The 21,151-nt window shown below is 40.0% G+C and overlaps 1 protein-coding gene across 4 annotated transcripts; it reads right to left on the bottom strand.

Moving 5' to 3' along the window:
* Positions 1-159: 159 nt before the first annotated feature.
* Positions 160-21,151, bottom strand: znf574 (zinc finger protein 574). Of its 4 annotated transcripts, none has more exons than XM_044208836.1 (10): positions 21,007-21,151; positions 18,561-18,718; positions 9,919-11,089; positions 9,604-9,818; positions 9,111-9,290; positions 8,721-8,815; positions 6,845-6,939; positions 4,776-4,924; positions 4,222-4,509; positions 160-2,732 (listed from the first exon to the last, which is right to left on the bottom strand). In XM_044208836.1, the coding sequence occupies exons 1-10, from the start codon at positions 21,017-21,019 to the stop codon at positions 2,133-2,135; spliced, it is 2,964 nt and encodes a 987-aa protein (XP_044064771.1). In that variant the 5' UTR covers positions 21,020-21,151; the 3' UTR covers positions 160-2,132. The 4 variants fall into 4 exon arrangements, with proteins under 4 accessions (XP_044064771.1, XP_044064773.1, XP_044064770.1 ...); XM_044208838.1 differs by lacking the exon at positions 21,007-21,151 and adding an exon at positions 20,799-20,951; XM_044208835.1 differs by lacking the exon at positions 21,007-21,151 and adding an exon at positions 19,168-20,320 and having other exon boundaries at positions 9,919-11,086.

Consider the following 21,151-nt stretch of genomic DNA (forward strand, 5'->3'; position numbering starts at 1 on the left):
GGTTTGTGTGTGTGTTTCAGTTTCAGTGAAACACAAAAATATTTCCAGTGAAATGAAGGTTGCTGGGTTTTTTTTTGTTTTGTTTTTTGGTGTCCTTGAAAGTATTTTAAAAAGTAACAGCTCCAAAGGTCAGCACTATAATGACTAAGCATCGCACCATTTTAACAACCAAGTCAATTTTTTTAATGTAACATTGGACAGTACACATAATGGAGTGGCATCACATCTTCACAATTCAATTTAGTTTTTGAAAAATGACCAGTCAGTTACATCTTTTGGCATCTATTCTCAGTTTCATTCATATCTATACCATCAAGCACCAGCTGCTATTTTAAATGCTCCATTTCCATTGTCATTATCAACATGAAAGTACCTGAAGTCATCTGTAGTTGTTTGACCATAGCCACTCTATCCAAATATTTACAGTTTGGTGTTTGCCGTTTAATAACCAAGACCAATCAGATCTGTCAGCTAACATTCTGGCATCATGATACAACGAAAAAATCACACTTTAAAGCCACAACGTAAACTATAGATTCTGGAGAATTTAAATTACATTTCAATCTGAATTTCAAGACCCTGCATCACTGTGGGAAAAATCAGTTTTTGTTCATCCGTGCTCGTCACCAAGCGAACAAAAAACAAAACCACAAGCTTAAGTCTGAGCTAAGGAATGAACACAGACAATACGCTGTCTTCTGAACAGCAAATAGACCATTATACTGCACTCAGACTGCTTCCCTAGAGCATGAGTCATGATTTCAAATCCAGCATTAACAATTTCATTACAAGTCTGTTTGTTTGTTGTGTGTGTTTTCAATGTTAGGCAGCAGGTATGATAAACGGCACTCCACCAGAATAACAGCTCTCAAGATTTGCTAGGAAGGAGAAAAAAATACATGCATTTATCGACTGGTTGCCTGTTGACTCTCTCAGAAAAGCAGTGAAGAGCAGCTAAATTCTTGGCAGTGGCATCTTTTTGCTCCTCAGGAGCCCTTTATTTCCTGATATGCTTCTCACTCTGCAGAAATTCTGCCATTTCCCCATTTCAGTTCCCCGCACAATCATCAGCATTTCTCCCTCCATGACATGAAAACAAACTAAGACTGAGTGCCTCTGCGTGTGTGTGGTTTCAAACCCCCCTGTCAGCAATCACTGGGTGGGAGACAGCCATAAACTGCGCTTTAGAAGCCTATAATGGGCTACTGCAGCGCTGGCAAAACTTATATCATATTATGCCTCTTCCCATTCAGACACAAATAGGATCATTATTTTTGATAACTATACAGCAAGTGCTGGTTAATTTCATTGCACTACTTGCCACTGCATAATGCTGTACTTTAGCTAAATCATCATAAATCTTACCGTATCCCTGTTATTACTGTACTTAATTACAGCACAAAACCAATCAATAACATAATGTTCTTCAAATTACTGGAACATTAAGGTTGATCTATACACACAAATCTACTTCATCCTGCCTTCCACTAACATTAGTGTGCATGTAACAGAGAGTAACAGAGCGGTTTGAAAAGCTGTACACTAACTTGTGCTGAGTGGGTCTGTATATTTCTCAGCAGAAGACGTCATATTGTTGTCAAAAGGCAGAAGTGGCAATTTACAGCAGGACCTATAAAGTCAATCCCATCTGATGGGATGGGGGCAATGCCCTCCTGTCATCCACCTTATAAAATGATGGATGTTCACAAGTGTGAAAGCTGAAGTGTTTTATTAAAAAGAAAGCAGAAGACATTTCATTGACCACCACGGGTCTTGTAAATACATGCCTGTATACAATCGAGGGCCAATTTTACAACCTGTTTTTCAATCGGTTTGAAAGACTAATTTAAGGTACATTCTGTTCTCCTGAGCGTTTCATCTGTGTATCAACCTTTCATTTATTAGTTTTACACTGATTCAACAACGTTATTAAATCAAAAAATTGTATTTACTACACAAGATTGTTGAAACTGGCTTTGAAACCTATCAAACTATATACATATAAGGTAATAACTGCATATCCCTCAATTATCAAACTTTTCACTCCATTGACAGTCTATATTCTCAACTAAACTTTCAGTCTTTCTCTACTATGTTGTCCTTTACACAATAGTATAGTATTTAATCAGCCTTCATACAGTCTCCTCCACAATGAACTCAATGGCATGCTGTGACGACTGGCTTGTCTCCACCATGGTGATTTCATTTCCATCCATGGTGATTGTGGGAACAGTAATGGTCTGAGTTCCCAGAACAGAGGAGGGCAGGATGACGACCTGTGAGGTGCCATCCATGCCACTGAGCTGATCAGACGGGATCATGACTGTCTCAGTGCCTCCTTCGGCCCCCTGCAGTACATAGATGGTCTGCACTGAGCCAGAATCAACCTCCCCTGTGGTGGCCAGAGAAGACAGCACCTTGCCCCCCTCCAGCACCTTCTGGACATGGGCAACCTCAGCTGCATGTGCTGCCTGCTCAGCGGTCTCCAGAGGCAGGTCTCCGTGCAGCCGGATGTGTTTATCCAGGTTGGAGCGAGAGCGGAAGGCAGCAGGGCAGTGGGAACAGGGGTAGGGCTTCTCCCCACTGTGGGTGCGGGCATGCTCAGTGAGCCGGGCGGCCACGCTGAAACTCTTGCCGCAAATCCAGCAGCAGAAAGGCCGCAGGCCACTGTGGATGCGCTCATGGTCCTGCAGATGGGGCAGCTGGCGGAAGCGCTTGCCACATGTGGTGCACTGGTGGAGGGATGGAGGAGAATGGGGAAGTGGACATAATATAAAAAAGTTAAGAGGGTGGCAAAAAAGTACAGTTACGTTGACAACAGTGCCAGTGCACAAACTTGACTACAATTAATATTTTCTGAGACTTCTCTTTATATTTTTCTGCAGATGCAGCACTTCCAGCTGGGGTAGAGGAAGAGCAGAGAGAACAGGGTATGGGGGAAGACAGAGGGGGAAAGACAGATACAAAGCAATAAAAACAACAGTGTGTTACACTGCATCTAACAATTATTTTCATTATCGATGAATCTGCCAATTATTTTCACACAATTAATCGATTAACTGTTTAATCTATAAAACATCAGAAACAGACATGCACATTACAAAATCCTAGAACTTAAAGTGATGTTTTTAACAGTCCAATAATATTCAGTTCACTCTCATAGAAAACCAGCAAATATTTACATTTAAAAAGATGGAATCAGAGAATATTTAGCATTTTTGCTTGATAAATGACTTACATGATTGATTATCAGAATATCTGTCAATTAATATTCTGTCGATCAACTAATCGATTAATTGTTGCAGCTCTACAAGTATGTAAAGGATAGTATGATCAACCGAGCAGTGGACACCAGAAAGAAATGTTACCAGTGAGTTGAGAGCTAAAAAAAATCCTAAATAAAATAATCACATCAACAATTCCGCAGTCATACCTTTGCTGACACCCTAACATTTGCTCTCTGCTTGCTATCACCTGAGTGCAGACAATGAACTTCAGCTAGATACTTGATTAAACTGAAGCACTACAAAAGAATGACTTTGTTGTGCTTTGCTTTGATTCCTACTGGGGACACTCAGATAGAAACTGTAATCCCTGTTGTCAGTTTTGCAGTTTCAGTATCTTTGTGAGATATACTCTATTAAAATTACCTTTCCTGTTGAGTTTGCTCTTTATATACTCAGCAAATATAGGTGTTCCTTCAGGAACACACAGTATATTTGATTTAAATTAAAATTCATCCCCATAACTGCCTGTGTTTGAGGACCAATGCTCCTTGAACCTCAATCCTTAGCATGCCTGATGGATACGGCTCAAAGCAAAGCCACAAACATTAAATCAATTTCTACAGTCCGACGTGCTGTGATGGGCTTGGGTGGGTCCATAGTTGATGTCCTGCCTCGTGCCCAGAGCAGCAAAGAGGGAGAGAGAGAGTCCCAGAATAGTAACAGGCACAGAGGGGAGCTGACAGGCCCTAACTCAGCCCTGCCATTAATCACAGGTACACAGGGAGGGAGGAAACACCCACAGGATACACACTGCAGAAATGGCCATGGTCCAGAACCAGAGAGATGGCCACAGCTATGAATGAGTGTGACCATGGGGGGTGAGGCAGTGCTGGATTTCAATTTGAAAGACTTGTATGAAAAGGACAAAGTATGATTCAGAAGGCTGAGAGAAATTTCCTTTTTATGCAAGCACACACACCACCACCCTTCTTACCTCAAAGGGCCTCTCATCAGTATGTGTCCTCATGTGAACATTGAAGGTGGAATTGTAGGAAAATTCCTTGTGGCAAATCTGACAACGGAAGCGGGGTCGGTTTCTGGACTTGCTGAGCGTTCCTTGGAAATGGGCCAGCACGTGCTCCTCCAGGGCACTGTTGGAGGTAAATCGGCGGCGGCAAGGTCTCACTGGGCATTTGAGAGGTGTCTGGCCCGTGTGGGATAACCGATGGAGGTCGAGGCCCTCCTGGGTCATGCAACGGTGGCCGCATAGGTCACACTCAATCTGAGGGTGGAAAAAAGGGAGGAGGGACAAGATTGGAGGGAGACAAACCAGAAAGTAAAGGGATGGAGAATAGAGGGGGGTTACGTCGTGAGACGTAACCACAACGTCACAGTTTGATTACGACTGGGGACCTTTGTTAGATGTCACCCCCCTTTCGCTAACCCCACATTTTCTTTCTCTCTGGACAGTCAGCTATCTAATAAAGGCAAAATGCCACAAACAAACAAATAGAATCATTTTAATCTCTGATTTTCAGAGCTCCCAACCTGTCCAGTGCTTCGTCCCCGGCCTTGACCCCGTCCACGACCAGTATTCTTCTCCTCCTCTGTGGTAGGGCAACGCTGCATGTGGATTTCCAGCACTGACTGGTTCACAAACTGGGATGAACAGTGAAGACATGTCGCTGGCTGCTTGTCTGCAATGGAACAGTGTCAGGTTTTATACAGGTTGTAATACTCTGTCTTCATACTACAAGCAGCTCCCGTGCCATGCTGATATCTGATGGCTGAATTGAGCTTGTTGATTACTAGCCGTCATGCCAACAATCAAGTGGTACATACAGAAATGGCTGGTGATGGCAATGGTGCCTAAACAGATGCAATTCAGATGCAGACAGTTTTTCAGAGTCAACAAAGAATGTGCCTGTGGTCAATGGTTGCTTTTAATGTGAACACACAAGGAGAGTTGGACTCAACAAATGTATGTCACAAGATGTAAGGAATGTTGTAATTAGTGAATAGAAAATATGCATTTTCCATGGAAGCCATTTTGACATGTTACAGTAGGAAAAAAAGGTTTAAAAAATAAAATGAATGATGGCTGAAATCCATTTAGCTGCTTCAGTTTCAGTGTCCTGGTATTGTGCATGCTGACCCACTGTCACAGTTTACTGGGAAAACTGAATAGAATGGAGCTATCATTAATGTTATTAGTAACACTAACACTGTGCTTTTCCTATTATGACAAGTCAAAATGTCTGGGTGGCTAATGGATTAGTCAATTGACAGAAAATGAATCAAACAATTTTGATATTCAATTCATTATTGATTTTTTTGGTTTTATATAATAATAAATAAATAAAATATTTTTGGACTGTTGGTCAGACAAAACAAGAACTCTGAAGATGTCACCTCGGGCTCTGGGAAACTGTAATGGGCATTTTTTCACATTTTGTAGACAAATCAATTTATCAATACAATCATTGACAGATTAATCAATCAATAATCATTATTCGTAGAGCTGCAACTAACAATTATTTTCATTGCCCAAAGCCCAATGTGACATCTTCAAGCTGCTTTTTGGTCCAACCAACAGTCCAAAACCTAAAAATATTAATTTTACAGTGATACAGCAAAAAAGACAAAAGCAGCAAATCCTCACAACCCAGAACCTGCATGTTTGCTTGAAAATTGATTCAAGTGAAAAATTGCTGCAGATTAATTTTCCGTCAGTCGGCAAATCAATTGATCAACTAATCATTTCAGCTCTAAATCAGCTGGTACCCTAGTTGTATTTTGGCAAAGCAAACCGAACTCCCACTGGGTTGCTCTGGAAAACTTGGCTGTGAAATCGCTGAAACTGATGGTTCATCAGCATGTGTACTGATCTGTACTGTCCATCTCAGTGAGGGCGATCCACTCTGCTCCCCATTGGGACCCTCTAATTAAACCTTTAATAAGGACAATCTCAGCCTATGGCCCTGGACTGATCAATGGATCAATCTCTCCAATCATCTCTCTCCGAGGTGCCACGTACTTCCAACCCCTGCTGCAGGCTGACTCTTCAAGCTTAACTAATTATTAACTTGTTGTTGTTGACATTCCAACACCCCCGAATTCATTTACCTCCACCTTTCTCCTACGTTCCACATGGGACACAGATCAAGGGAAAGTCATTGAGCATCGGAGGAACGATGCACATATAACATGGATGTATGTTTGTAAATAAACATGATAGGCCACCTAGGCAGGCTGATGAGGGCATTTATCGGCAACTTTACATTAATCAATAGTAATTCACTGCATGCTGTACTGATAAGAACATCATGTCTAATTGGTTTCCATTAAAAGCTGGCACAGGGGCTTGCATCTGATTTCTTGATATGTTATCATACAGATAAAAAGATGGAAACATCAATCAGAGACAGAAGAGAGGAAATGGTCACACAGTGAAAGGATGTGACATATGTGGCATGAACAGCTGAATAATAAAAAAAAAAGATATTTAATAACAGAGCAAAACACTGCACCCCAGATGTTGCATCTTGTTTTTGTTAGTTTCAGGTTGCTCCTGCTAAACATAACGATATATGCCAGGCTGAGCCCTGAACTCTCACCTTGATGAGTGAGCGAGTGCAGGTCCAGGTCTTTCCTGCGTTTGAAGGCTTCTCCACATTCTGGACAAGGGAATGGATGGCTGGTGTGAAGCAGTCTGTTTAATACACAAAAACACACATTCACGTAAGTGCTTTAACTATTTAGCATACCATTGACAATGATAAGTTAACCTGCAAAAAGAATAACATGGAAACCACTCACAGGAACAGGCAATAGTCATACAAACAATACATTAAATAATTATAAGTTCCTAGTATGGGGTGGGGGGTGTTTTGGTTTTAAGCTTCCACCCTATATGTGACTCGTAGGAGGATTACCAGCAAGTGTGTACTTAGCTGTGCTTCAGGTTAAATAAGGGGTATTAGCTGAGTGTATAACGGCTAGAGATAAAAGAACAGCAGTAAATTGGGAGGAGTCAGAGTTAGGACATGAAAGACTATATTTATCCACTGCATAACGTTACGCTGGATATAGCCTTAGGGGAGGAGAGAAGTGTTAGGATGTATTCACCTAATGCTGCATCAGGCCTGCTTTCACAGCATGGAAAAAAATATAATACTGGTTTGGTCTTTGGGCAGCTTCTCATAATCAGAACAAACACAGATGAAGTTGAAGTTCAGGAAATATAACGCTCTACTAAATATTGCATACATACGAGTATATGTATTATGTATATCATACTGCTACAGGTAATATTACAGCAAAAGTACTTAACTACACAAGTCACTTAAAGTAAAGCAGGATGCTAGAGGTGATGTGTAAGGACCTCTCAAGGCCCGTAAGAGGCCAGGTTGTTTCTGTTCCCTGTTAAATAGACAATAGAAATCAATATTTCAGGGACAGCTGACCCTGAGGCAGCTGGGAGAATTAAAATTTCAGTCAGGGTCACATCTTCTCCCCAGGCAGATGTTCTTTAATAAGTAGGGGTGACGCTATACGTACAAAATTAGTAGGTATACACTGACTAGAAGCTAAAACAATACGATGATTAATCGATTTGTCAATCGACAGAAAATTTATCAGCAACAATTTTGATAATCACTGAATTGTTTTAGCCATTTTTAAGCAAAAATGCCAAACATTTGCTTGTTCCATCTTCTCAAATGTGAAGATGGTGCTTTTCCTCATCTTCTAAAGATAGGAAACTGAATATCTTTGTTTAGCTGAAGGTTCAAATAAACAAAACAATCTTAACTTATTTAAAAAAATTTTTTTTATCAGATTTAATTTTACAATGTTCACATCCACATCTGGATCATTGTCCTGCTGGTAAAAAAGGTATACAATTGACACACTGCAAAGCCTAAAGTCTGTGCTTTAACCTTATAGACACTGTTTTTATTTCACATTCAATGTACTTTAGCCAAAGCCAATAAAATACACATATACACACAGTATAGCCTCTCCCCTTGCTCAACCAGGTAGGACAGGACCAGGCTCTTCCCCCATCCTAGCTTGTTATCGTTATCATCTTAATATATTTGGCTTCTGTCTGTCAATCATACGTGGCTGAGGCTCAAGGGTACCCAGACATCTCAGTCAGCGCGTTTGCTACACAGCTTAAAGGTCTTGCTTAGTAGTCGGACACGGCTCAGCTACTACAGCTCCTGGAAAAGGGAAGGAGGTTTATCTAAATCCTGTCCTGGGTTCTGTTTGGAACCGTAATTCTAATGTATTTACATGGTAAACAGGGTTGGAAATTATTGAATATCTATATGGAAATCCAGAAGTTTAGAGCTAGTTAGAGTGTTGAATATAGTGTACAGTATGTAATGAAAGTTAAGATGTGTTATAGGTATTCCCACCAACACTCCCGCAATTAAAGAATGCTGAATAACTAATGTTACTGAAGTGTTATTGTTGTTGTGTTATTACTTGTGATGGTTAAGCTGATCCTCCGTGTTGAACCGTGAGGGGCAGTGAGGACAAGGGAAGAGATGAGCAGCTCCCTCATTGTCCAAAGTACACACCTGCATTGAGGAACAGAGCAGTCAAGGTCAATAAAAAAGGATTTCACAGCAAGTCATCTACCACTAATACCATTCATTTTTAGAAATGAAAGGTTTTTATTTCAAAATATGTTATCTACCACTTGTGTGACACCTACTAACAAAATGACTGCCGACATCCAAGTTAATCTCTCAGAATCATTTGCACATAATTCGCAAAATTTAATGTAGCTTTTATTTATTTTTTATTTTATATGTGAGATTTTGGAATTGAACCCTTCAATTTGAGAGGTATTTTAATAAAAAGAGACTGTACCGGTTTGCGTCCACGCTTGCGCCGAGGCAGTGTTGATGTGTGAATGCGTTGGTGTCTCTTCAGGGTGGCTGCCTGGGAGAAGTTTTTGTCACAAACATCGCAGCTGAAGGGCTTGTCGCCCGTATGGCTCATGCTGTGGCGCAGCAGGCTCTGGGAGTTAGTGAAGGACTTTGTGCACACCTTCACAACAACGATAAACAGGATTAGTGCCATAGTTGTATTTACAACAGTTTTAAGTACCTCTTGTAAGGTAATAAAGTTGTATATGGCTGTTTGCTTTCAAAACAATGTCCCTTGTAAAGAGACACTGAAGAATCTGTCAAATATAATGAGGTTGGAGGTTCAAATTGTGTTTACCTTAAACCTAACCCACTTCAAAAGCATTACATCATCTCATCCATGTCAGCCGCATGACATAAATGGCATTTACATCAAAGTAAATTATCCCTCAGACTCAAGAAAAGACAAATTTTGATTAAATTGTGATTGGCACCTTGCACGTGAAGAGCTTTTCTCCAGTGTGGCTGTAGACATGGGTGCGGAGGAAGACGCGTCGGGTGAAGGTTTTGCCACAGTAAGGGCAAACATGGGGTAGTGGTGTGCGGGCCCAATCCTGCAGCAGCTTGGCAGGTGGAGGGTGGTTGGTGTTGTCTGAGTCTGCTGCAGTGCTGCCCTCTGAGTCCTCTCTGGTGCCTGAACCCTTGTTTCCTGTCAACACACACAAAAAAATGTTCATTAAGGACCAAAACATCCTGCAACAAATGCCTTTTTTCCCCAAATGGGCTTTAAAACTAATATTTTCGCTTACCTTTGAGCACATTAACACCGCTCAGGATCCTGAAAGAGGGCCTACTTCTCTTAGGAAGGGGTGAAACTGATTCACTAGCAGAGGCAGGAGGGGAAAGCAGCCGCTTTGAGCTCTGTGGGATATCCTGAGGTATAGTGGTGGCTGTTTCATCACCAGTTTCAGCTCCATCCGCCACCTCTGTCCCTGATGTGAAGCGGTGCTGCCGGCGATGGTACAGGTACTGAGTGGTGTTCATGAAGCTCTCGCCACAATGGGGGCAACTGTGTAGTGGCTCCTTCAGGTCATGCTTCTGCTTACGATGGGTGACCAGCCCTGCCTCATCACTGAAGCTCTGCCCACACTGGGTGCACATGAACAACTCAGGCTGTGTGAATTTTGAGGTGACACAAGTGGTGGAGGGAGTGGCATCCTGTCCCTGCCCATCAGTGCCATTGCTCTGAGTACAAACTTCCTCCGATGTCTCTTCAGGAACCACTACCACTTTTTCCTCGCCTTTCTGCCGGTGTTGCTTGCGGTGGTAGAGAAAAAGGGTGGTGTTTAGAAAGCTTTCCCCACACACTGAGCAGCGGTGCAGAGCTTCCTCAAAGCCGTGTTGGGTCTTGCGGTGGGCCACTAGTTCAGACACCAGGCCAAAGCATGAGCCACAATCCACACACAGTAGCACTGGTTCAGGCTTAGGCTTTTTGTTTGCCCCTCTCTTCCTGGGAGACGAATCCTCTGGATTAGAGGTTGAAGGGGGCACCTCAGAAACAGCAGGATCAGAGCTCTGAGCTGAAGTGGTATCTGCAACTTGCTGCCTCTCTTCTTCTGCTACGGATTTCTCCTCTGGTTCTGGCTTAAGATTTTTGCTAGTTTCACTCTGCGAGAGCGAAGAATCATCTGGGTTTAAAGTTGAACTGGAGCTCTGAGCTGAAGCGGTCTCTGGCTCAAGTTGTGAATCAGGTTTTGACTTGCTCTCAGAGGCAGACTGCTGACATGTCTCTTCTTTACGGTGTTGCTGCCAAAGGTCCAGGCTCTTGAAAAGTTCATCACAATCCCCACACTGGTAGAGGATTCTGGGCTGATCTGTGGCCTGTTTGAGTGCACTCTTAACAGGTTGCACGGAGGAGTGTCCTGCTTGGACTTGAGTCTGTGGGACTGCAACTGTCTTTGATATATTTATTACCTGCTGCTGCAAAGACAAGGGAGGAAAAAAAGAAGAAAATCAGCTATTATCCTCAATGTTTAACTTGTCCTGCGTATTTCTGTGAACAAAGGCAATGACTCCTTGTAATACTAATCAAATAGCTGTTTCAAGTAAATTCAACCCGCAGTGTTTAGTATTTTATTCTTTCTGGCAGATGAAGGATGAGAATTCAGTGTTGGGGTACTGAAGTCAATTAGAGCAGCATGGGTTTAGAGCCAAAGTTCCTCTGAGAGCTCCAGACAGCCAAGATAAGGCCTCAGCCTGGCCGATAACTATCAAAGGCCCATCAGGGTTAAATGGGTCACCCCACAGGGTTTTACATTTGCTCCCTCAATCTATTCGGATGATAAAAACACAACATCAAGGTCAAGGTTAAAGACGTCTGAAACTGCTTTAATCATGACAGTTCAATATGTCTCACATACTGTAATGATGTATGGGCTTTTGTGTCAGCATTCTGGTTAGGTGAATACTGAAGACCACCTCCAGATGTGGTCTGGCTGATTCGATAGCATTTTCACTGGATTAACATACATTTTTCCTTATACAAATACAGATTGCATGTTAATACAAGGTGTAAATGAGGTCACAGACGCCACCATTTTTCATTGGTAGTCTATAATTGTTCTACAAACTATATTCATATATAAAATGTAGTAATAATAATAATAATAATAATACTAATAATAAATAAAAATTCTACACATACAGGCTTTTGAAAATTCAGAAAGATGGTCTGCTGAGTGTGATTGTGTTTTTTGTGCTCCTAAAGCAAATATCTTTAAAATACTGTATGCTTGTACATGCTCTACAAAACATTACAAATTACGTCAGGCTGAGTCGGTGGCTTCTTTTAAATCCAAGCTTAAAACGTACTTTTATCGCAGTGCCTTCCCTTATTTCATCTGATTCTAGTTTTTATTATTTATTATGGTTCGTTTAATATTTTTTATTTCTATTACTGCTGTGTTTTGTGTGTTTTTATTTTACGTTTTATGCTTATGTGAAGCACTTTGTAACTTTGTTTTGATAAGTGCTATATAAATAAATAAAGAAGGAGAAAGAAGAAAGAAAGACAAATTATGTTAAAACATTATGTCGCAGGTGAGGAACAAGTTACTTTCAGTTACAGAAACTTTCTTTGATGAGAATCCTAAATTTCTTGCCAACAAAGGGCACATATTTTATTAAGATGGTACAGAATATAACTTTGTTAGCTCTAAAGCCTGTTCTGACAAAATGCTTTTTTGTCTACATCACCCAAGCCTGTAATGGAGAAGAAAGTCAGGATTAGTCCAAATCAAGATTGATGTTTTGAACTCATCAGGAATGTAAAAAATGTTTTTTTATCTTCTAAACTACATCTCTACACAATGGAGGACTTATGCCATCTTACATGCAGATAGGATGAGTTCTTTGTACAATCGACAATCTAAACAGGACATAATCTGGTCTGGAGGACCCTACTTCCACAAAAGCATTGTTCCTGCACATGCACTGTAATCCATGCATGCTCTTGTAATTTTACACACCAAAGCTACACAAAAGACATAATACCATTTCTGTAATTCTTCCTCCACAGCTCCTGCTTGCACAAAACCGGCAACATTACTGAATACAGCACAGCAATTTTTTTATTTAAAAAAAATGCTACTGAACTGGAGATATGGTTGCACATTATTAAAAATCATGAGAAAATAATAATCAGCAGGAAGTTTTAGTAGAACAGTGGTTCACCAAGAATTACTCCCTCCCTCGGATGACTGAACCCAGCAATGTTAGAGGTTTCATATGCAAAAAGGGCAGTTATAAAGGCTTACATCGCTAGTCTTACTTTGTGATTCTTCTGATATGTAGACAGGCCTTTACCATTCTGAATCAGGCTTTTCACACTGTGCAAGAAAAACCTTGGACCACCTTAAAATGGAGGCTATGCAGCCAGAAAAACCTGAGTTTCTGTCTTTCTCCTTCGCAGACCTCAAAGAAAACACCACAAAGAAAAACAAGTGCCAAAAATTCTAATAATTTTGATTTGTAAAGATTTTTAAGTGACCAAGTACTTGACAGTGTGATCTCATCCTCCTTAAGCTAGATGTTAGAAATGTCTCAGTGGTGTTTATTTTTAGTCTAATATAATTGACAATTTAGTGTTTTCCATGTTTATTTCATAGGTACCTCATTTTTGTTAAATAAGTGAGACTTTTAATTAAAGCCTCTTCAAAAATTTAAATAAAAGTGACATACCATACCAGTTGTAGGCATATATGCATGCACAAAAGATACAAGTTGTTAGAGTGAAACTGTACTTTTTACACAAGGCAAACAACAAATCAAGTCTTTTTGACCTATGTGATAAGTGCACACGGTTTATACATTTTTTGTTTGATATTGCAATTAATATTGAATTACTTAACAGCTACTGTGCCAAAATACAGCTAGATGACTACCCAATATTATTATGGCTTGACCGTGTATTGTTAATTGGTCTTGAAGCTTCAGTGGAGGATGATATTACAAACAAAAAAACACATTTGCATACGGTGAATAGTACACGCAGTGAGGAGACAAGGCCCCAACTCTATCCTACAAGCTTTGTCTGCACTACCCATTTAGCAACTGACCTCACTAAAGATTTGGACATGCTAAGGGGCGACACCCCAGGCAAAAACATATTTTTTTCATGCACTGGTCAATTTTGAGATTTTAGGCTAATTTGCTTCCATAACATGTCTTCATTCAGACTAGTGGAAAGAAAACACCCAAAATACACATTTAGGTGTTTATTTTACTACACTTTGTCTATTTGCGTCTGTAGATTTCTCCTAAATTCACCAAAAGTTAGCATTAGATAATGCCTCATTTGCATATTTAAACATAAAATTTCAGAAAACTTGAAGTACAAAAAATAATTGTCTTAATGTAAGTAATCAACTCAGCAAGTTTGGTGATATTTATTAGTGAAAATGTTTACCCTAGCCACCAGTAGTGTTTTCTCAAAACAAGTTTTTTTCTCATACTCCACTGCTACTTCAGTAGCATGTACATACACCAAACTTTCCAGTATTAGTGCTATCTATATTCTGAAGGTTTTTACTGAGGGGTTTGTTCATATTTCATTCATAGCCTGATTTATACAACATTTTATTCCTAAAAACATGGCTAAAATTGTTGACAGTATTCTGATTTATGGAATGATAAAAAGAGATTTCCAAAATTCCCTCTGTAAAAACCTTTGACTCTAATATGTCAACAAAATGAAACAAGAATTTTGAACATGGCTTTATCCAATATTCAGATTTGTGCTTAGATTAAATATTTTGCATATTTCTACTCCTGTTGCTGATAAGTACTCATTTGTTATTAAAATTTAAGTGATTAGTGTTCTAAATAAGACATGTTAGAATATGACTTGAATTAGAAATATTATTTTGACAAATTAAACAATAAAAACATTAGAAATTGGTATAAATGAATTACTGACAATTCAAATGTGAGATTAGACTTTAATTTTAACTAAAATGTTCTCACTTAAATTGGGGCAGTACATATTAAAAATGTCTGAAAAGCAGATTTGGTGGGCTTAATAGGGATGTTTACCCTAGATAATGCATAGTTTGCATATTTAAACAAAATTGCATACAACTTGTAATACAAAAAATAATTATCTTTATGAAAGTAATCAACTGGGAAAGTTTCATGGTGATATCTATTAGTTAAAATGTTTACCCTCTTCACCTGTAGTGTCTCCCCTTAATGCTGAATAAACGTGCCATGGCATTGACACTACGTCAAAGTTCTCTGTTTATTTCAATTATGTATTGCACAGGTTGTGGCATTTATCCACTGCTTACATTTTGCTGTTGATTACAATTACTGAAATGACAAAAATGGCATCACTTACTATGCAATGGCTCTTGTTTAAAACAGACTTCATGAGTATTATCAGCCAGAAAAGTAGCAAGCCACTAGCCAGAGGACTGAGACTGAATAGCAGCACATATACTTTAAGTAAACTATGAGCCAGTCTTGAGGTATAACAACACTTGAACATACAGTTGACGTATTACAAAGTCAAACTTGTCAGACTTGTTCAGTGGACAGTTTTGAGGGGAAGTTTTTGTAACATTCTCTTTTAAAGCTTGATCCTCTCACTTCCCGACACAGGGGACACAAATTAAGTGCAAGTTACACTTAAGCACTATCTGCTCTCAATTTTCCAAGCAACCCCATGTCCTATAACTATAATTCCCTTAATTCTACCACTCATCTGAGAAATGGTTAGAAATATTTGTTAAGAGTTCTTTGCATCAATTTGAGACATAACAGCCTTTGTTTTATAGCAATGTCACATAATATACACAGAAATTATGATAATCTAACTAATGAAGTGGGGATGCTTGCAATAAACTGGCTTATGGCAAAGTGAAGGCCAAGAAGCCATAAGGTACCCAGGTTTTATAGTGTTTCTCCAGCTGTTTCATCTATGAGAAGGCCAATGAGCGATCCATCAGGAGAAAGTATGGCACTGACTGATGCATTCCTCATGCTCCTCTTCCCGCTGGCGACTCAGGATGCAATTTGTCTGTCTTGAGTGTCACTGTGCTTTATGGACGTGTGTTGAAGACTGTAAGGATGGAAGTCTGGGCACAAGCTCAGACAGCCATGCCCTGCTAAACGAGGGCCAATGACTGCTTTTAACCCTGAGGGCTTTGTGAAGCTGTCATGGGAATGCCAAAAAGAAAAAAGTGCCAATCGCACCAAGACTCAGCTCAATATGTCAATAAGTGAAACAGAATAACTCACCCCATTATACAACTTTCAAACTTTGCAATTCATATAATGCCTTTGTAGAACGCAGAATTAATAAACAAACAGAACACATAATGTAAAAACACTGAATAAAATGCTAAAATCCACAGGCCTCTATAAATCACTATAAACCAAAACAACAGAAATACAACTGAATTTAAATACAGAAGCATACATTTAGTACACAGATTGAAAACACACAAAAAAACATGAAGAAAATTATTTTTCCCCCTACATTCTCTTGAAAATAAATTGTTCATTATTATTGGAGCATGAGGAACATTCTGGTGATTCAGCTGGCCATGCCGGCCCGGCGTCCTGGACATCAATCTGGCCTGCGACCTTTATCACGTCTTTCCTGTTGTCCTCCACTGTGATTTATCAAATTAAATGTCCCAAAATAATGCAGTACTGGCTTATATTTTAACTATGTTGCTATTGTACTGCATCATATGACCAAAAACAACCTCTCCATTAAGCAGGGTTACATGTTCTGACTTAACAAAAGCTTGCATACACCAACACTTTCACAACAGAGCTCAACCAACAACTCTAATATGGCTGATGGCTGAACAGTGTTTCTCATACAATGATTTATTTGTGGCGACCCGCCACAATATCAACATTGACTGCCACATATTGATTTTCTACTTCTTTTTTTTACTATTCAAAATGGGAAAAATCATATTTTATTGTAGAGCTGCGCACAGCACAATGATTTGCTCAGCACCTCCTTGCCCCACTCTCGCTCTCTCACTCTCACTGTGAATAGCACTGAGTGTTCAAGTCATTTGTTTGTAGAAGGAATGGGGTGTGTTCAAGACAGCAAATACACAGCTGATTTGGTTGTTAACATTTAGCTGAAATGATTCAACAACATTGGTCTTAACTGCAATCCAAATATAAGACATTATCTAGATTGATATTAGCCTATATCATAGACTGTATATAAAGATGGATGACACGTCTGCCATCTTGTGCTGGTGACGTCATTTGGAGCCAGACTCTACACAGTAGTGATCGGGGTTGGTGCCACGGTATCGAGGTCCCGCCCATACACCAGGCCGACTCAAGCATCAAATAACTAATTAAAACCAAACTTATCAGAAAAATGAACACTTGAACATACATCAGTGTGATAAGAACTACCTAAAATGACAGAAACCATCTTTGGAAAAAATTATTTGACTTTATTTTTTTAGTTAGGACCATGTCCCATCCGCTAACATGGAGGGGGTGGGGTTTATGACCGATACTGCAGCCAACCACCAGGGGGCGATCGAGATGCTTTTGCTTCACTTTTAGTGAGCTGTCATGACGTCCATCTTTAAATACAGTCAATGGCCTGTATGAATAGGCTAACATTTGACGTTACTGCCCCCCGCCCCAAGCTACCACCACAAATAGAATCTAATTCTGTGGGAAAAACTGATAAAAGATGCACTGAAATATAAAGCCTAATTTAAAACTCCATAATCAATAATCCACTTTTAGCACTGCCACATTTTTGCCTGTTAGACCTGTTTGCCTCACTAGTGACTCATTACTCTGATAAACATCATGCTAATGTTTTATTTTGCCACTAAGCTAGTCAGAAAGCAGTTCCTGGTAGCACGTAAGTACTTAGACAAACTGTTGAATAATCTGCAGGCCTTACTACACAGCCATTGCCAATTTATCAGCATAAAAGTTAGAGGTCTGACAGATGCACTGGTGCAATGACTTAGTGACTGATATTTGTCTTAAATAAGTTTACCAGTATAATGTATGCACATGTACGTGTTCCAGTACCAATAAAAGAAGATTCCAGCCCAACACATTATAGGTAATGTTAAGATCTCAACATCTACTGAACCCAAAAACGTGTATGGTTTATACCTCCTAAAACATATAATCATGTGATTGCTTATGATGAGGATTTTTATCTTTACTTTAGATCATTTTGGAAACTCATATGTGTTCATGCATCTCAACTTAATATTGTCTATACTCTTTTGTAGAGTGCGACAGTTGTCTTAGCCTGTTATGTATTAGTTTGTATTTATTGTTGTAACAATGTTTTATTGCTGCCCTCTGGTCCAGGTTTCTCTTGAAAAAGAGTGGGCATACCTACTTTCAGGTTAAAATGTTCAGTTTTGTTGAAACTGTTTTAGAGAGGTGTTGATTCAACTGTGTGGTCATTTGGAGGCTGCAGTTTGTGGTGCTGTTGAATTGTATTACATTATATTGGCAGTTGTTTCTATTATTTTGTCCACCCCATTAAAATCAATGAGGGTAGACTAAATAAAAATATGACATCAGCGGACACCTAAATCAGATATTAATACACAGCAACTCCTTGAAATGAGTCAGTAAATCATTACAAATAACTCAATGTTAAGTGCTCTGATCAAGGTCACTATTACTATGATGAGTAGCAGAGCATTGTCAATTTATGACTGAAGTTATACTTGTCACTTCAATGTCATTCTCCAGAGCTGTTTAAGAAGCTTTTATGCAATCACAATGCTGGTCTTGTCAGGCCACACCGACACATTACTGATGTTTTTCGGTTCTATTCCCAGTTAAATTCAAAATCCTGCACTCAAAACACCCAGAGACAATCACATGATAAAAAGGGGAAATTGTTGACTGTGCCAGTATTTACCCGAGTCTGTAGCAATGGAACGGTGACAGGGGTGGTTCCAGATGTGTCCGGCTGTTCATCCTCAGCAGTGCACGTCAACTGGTGCTCGAGTACCTCTTCCAGGGTGTTAAACTCCTGGTAGCAGGGGAAGCACATGTACACGGACGAACTCTCCATGGCTGCAAAGGGATTAGAAATCAAAAACACTTCATAAGAAATGCAGCAATGCAAAACTGATTTGGACAAAGGTGAAACCGTTCACAAAACTCAGCATCAGAATCAGAAATACTTTATTGATCCCCGAGGGGAAACTCTTTCGTTACAGCTGCTCACTATCACGTCAATGCACACTTGAGAATAGAAGGAATAGAAGTACTAAGCAAATCAAAATATAATTCGCTATAATACAGGTAAGATAAATTAAGTACAAAAGTACATGCTTAGAATATGAAAGTATTATCACAACGTGAGCCTTACACAGATGCCTATCCACCAGTGCAATACATTTGAAGTTAGGTTGTAAACATTGCCCTCTCCTGATGAAAATACATGCCTGCATATATTGTCAAGACAACAGCTTGGACACAAGCGCCAGAAGGCTAACTCTGGGGTTGCCAAGATGACTCACCATGCGCTGAGCCTGGGCTAATTGTTATTTTGACCATGCAGGTTGCTGCGCAGGTAGAGACTTTGCCAAGTGTTTCTCTCTCTGTCTGCCATTTCATGGGCCGAGCTGACGTTTAGCGCCAACATCAATTAGACATGTGCAGTAATTGGACCCACTGGAAGTGCAGTCTAGCTCACGCTGCTTCTGAATGTCACTATAATCATAACACAATCCCTCCCGCTCACTGGATACCAATCAGACCTCATACTGCACCAGCAGCGATCTACTTCGAAAAAAGAACCTTACAAATAAAAGAAATCCACTGAAAGACACATATTATACACTCCCTCTAGTTGATCATTTTAATTGACAGACAAGGCCATAACTTAAAGGCTGGCAATATTCCATATTTTTGTTCTTGTGGACAAATCCCATGACAAGACCAAAACCAACAATGCTATATTAGTCTGTCTCTCAATGCTTTCAAACTTGCCCAGCCTGTCTGTGACACAGAGCCCCAAGCAAATTTGTTCCTAGTGAAGATGTAAATCTTTGAAAATGGGTCATAAATTATATATAATAGGTTTACTCAAACAGAAGTAAAAGGTGTATTTGGTGGGGACTATTTTCAGCTGCAGATTTGGTGAGTTAGTGAGTGTTTGCAGCAGCAGGGCGGTATATGTGGGATCAACTCATAAACTACAGTAAACAGATTCCTAATTCGTAATGAAGTAACATGTCACTCAGTGCAACGGCATGGCTTACTTATGTGTTTTTAACAGTTTCTGGACAACAATGGAGGTAAATGACACAGAGTAATACGCTTTATAGACATTTACTACACAGGCAATGTGTTAGTGGGATCAATTCACTTTATCATTTAAACAGCCAATTATGGCATAATTATAGTGTCCCACTGCCCCCTGTTGGGATGATAGTCTAGTGAGGTCGGTGTACTTCCTTTTTGTCAGCAGAAACTATAACGTCACATAAGATTGTACACCTCAGTCTGACAGTAATGTTAGAGGATCAGATGTGAGGTAGTCTGCATCTGCTTTTACACATTTAAGTGCAAGCACCAGTAACGTTGGTAATTTCCTCATTACAACATGCCTTTATTACTGAGCCAGATGGACTTAACATGTGTCTAAACGCCATGAATGTTATTCCATGACATGCATTTTGGAGGATGACCCAACGCTAAACAGTACATATGAATGTTTAACATTACTGTAGGAACAATATCAGTCCGATGTTGACTCACAGGGGATCGGGGGGACAAAACTACCAATTACTCGTACTTCATGCAATCGCCGGATAATACCAAGCCTCGTGTTAGCTTATTTGACCGTTTTGCTGGGGGTCTGACCCGAGCTAGCGCGAACGACAGCTCCACAGCTAACCCAAGCTAACGGTTAGCAGTTAACGTTAGCTACCAAGCTGTATTATCTCTGACCAGTATAGTGTTGCTATCATGCAACGATGGCCATCTTTCTAGCAACATGGCTAACGTGCCCCCGGCGAGGTAGCTAGCTCTCTTGCTAGCTCTGAAGCTAGTAAAACAACCGCCTGATTATTCCTTGATAGTGGGCGTCAAAGCCAAATTAGCTAGCGACTAAACCCCCTTTACCGCTTGGACCAGTGGTGCTTACTTTCTGGTACCAAGGAGAAGAAGAAGAAAAGACCGAAGACGGAGGGCGGGATACGCTTCTTCGGTGGTATAATGGCGGCGACAGACTAAAAGTTAACATTAGCTGTCTCCCCCCGTTGAAATACTCCATACATAAATATCAGTGTGAATTTGTCACCGAAAAAGTAGGATTCATATAAAATAAGTAAAATGAATTCAACATAACTCACCGTCCTCAGACATTACCGGTCGAGGAAATAGGACGACAACTTCAGTTTTTTCTACATGTTAGAAGGCTCGATCTGATTGGCTGTGTCTGTCACTTCATCGACCAATAGTGTTCGACTACACATAACACGGAGGGAGTTTGTAGTC

This window comes from Siniperca chuatsi, linkage group LG9 (assembly GCF_020085105.1).
Source record: "Siniperca chuatsi isolate FFG_IHB_CAS linkage group LG9, ASM2008510v1, whole genome shotgun sequence".
NCBI lineage: Eukaryota > Metazoa > Chordata > Actinopteri > Centrarchiformes > Sinipercidae > Siniperca > Siniperca chuatsi.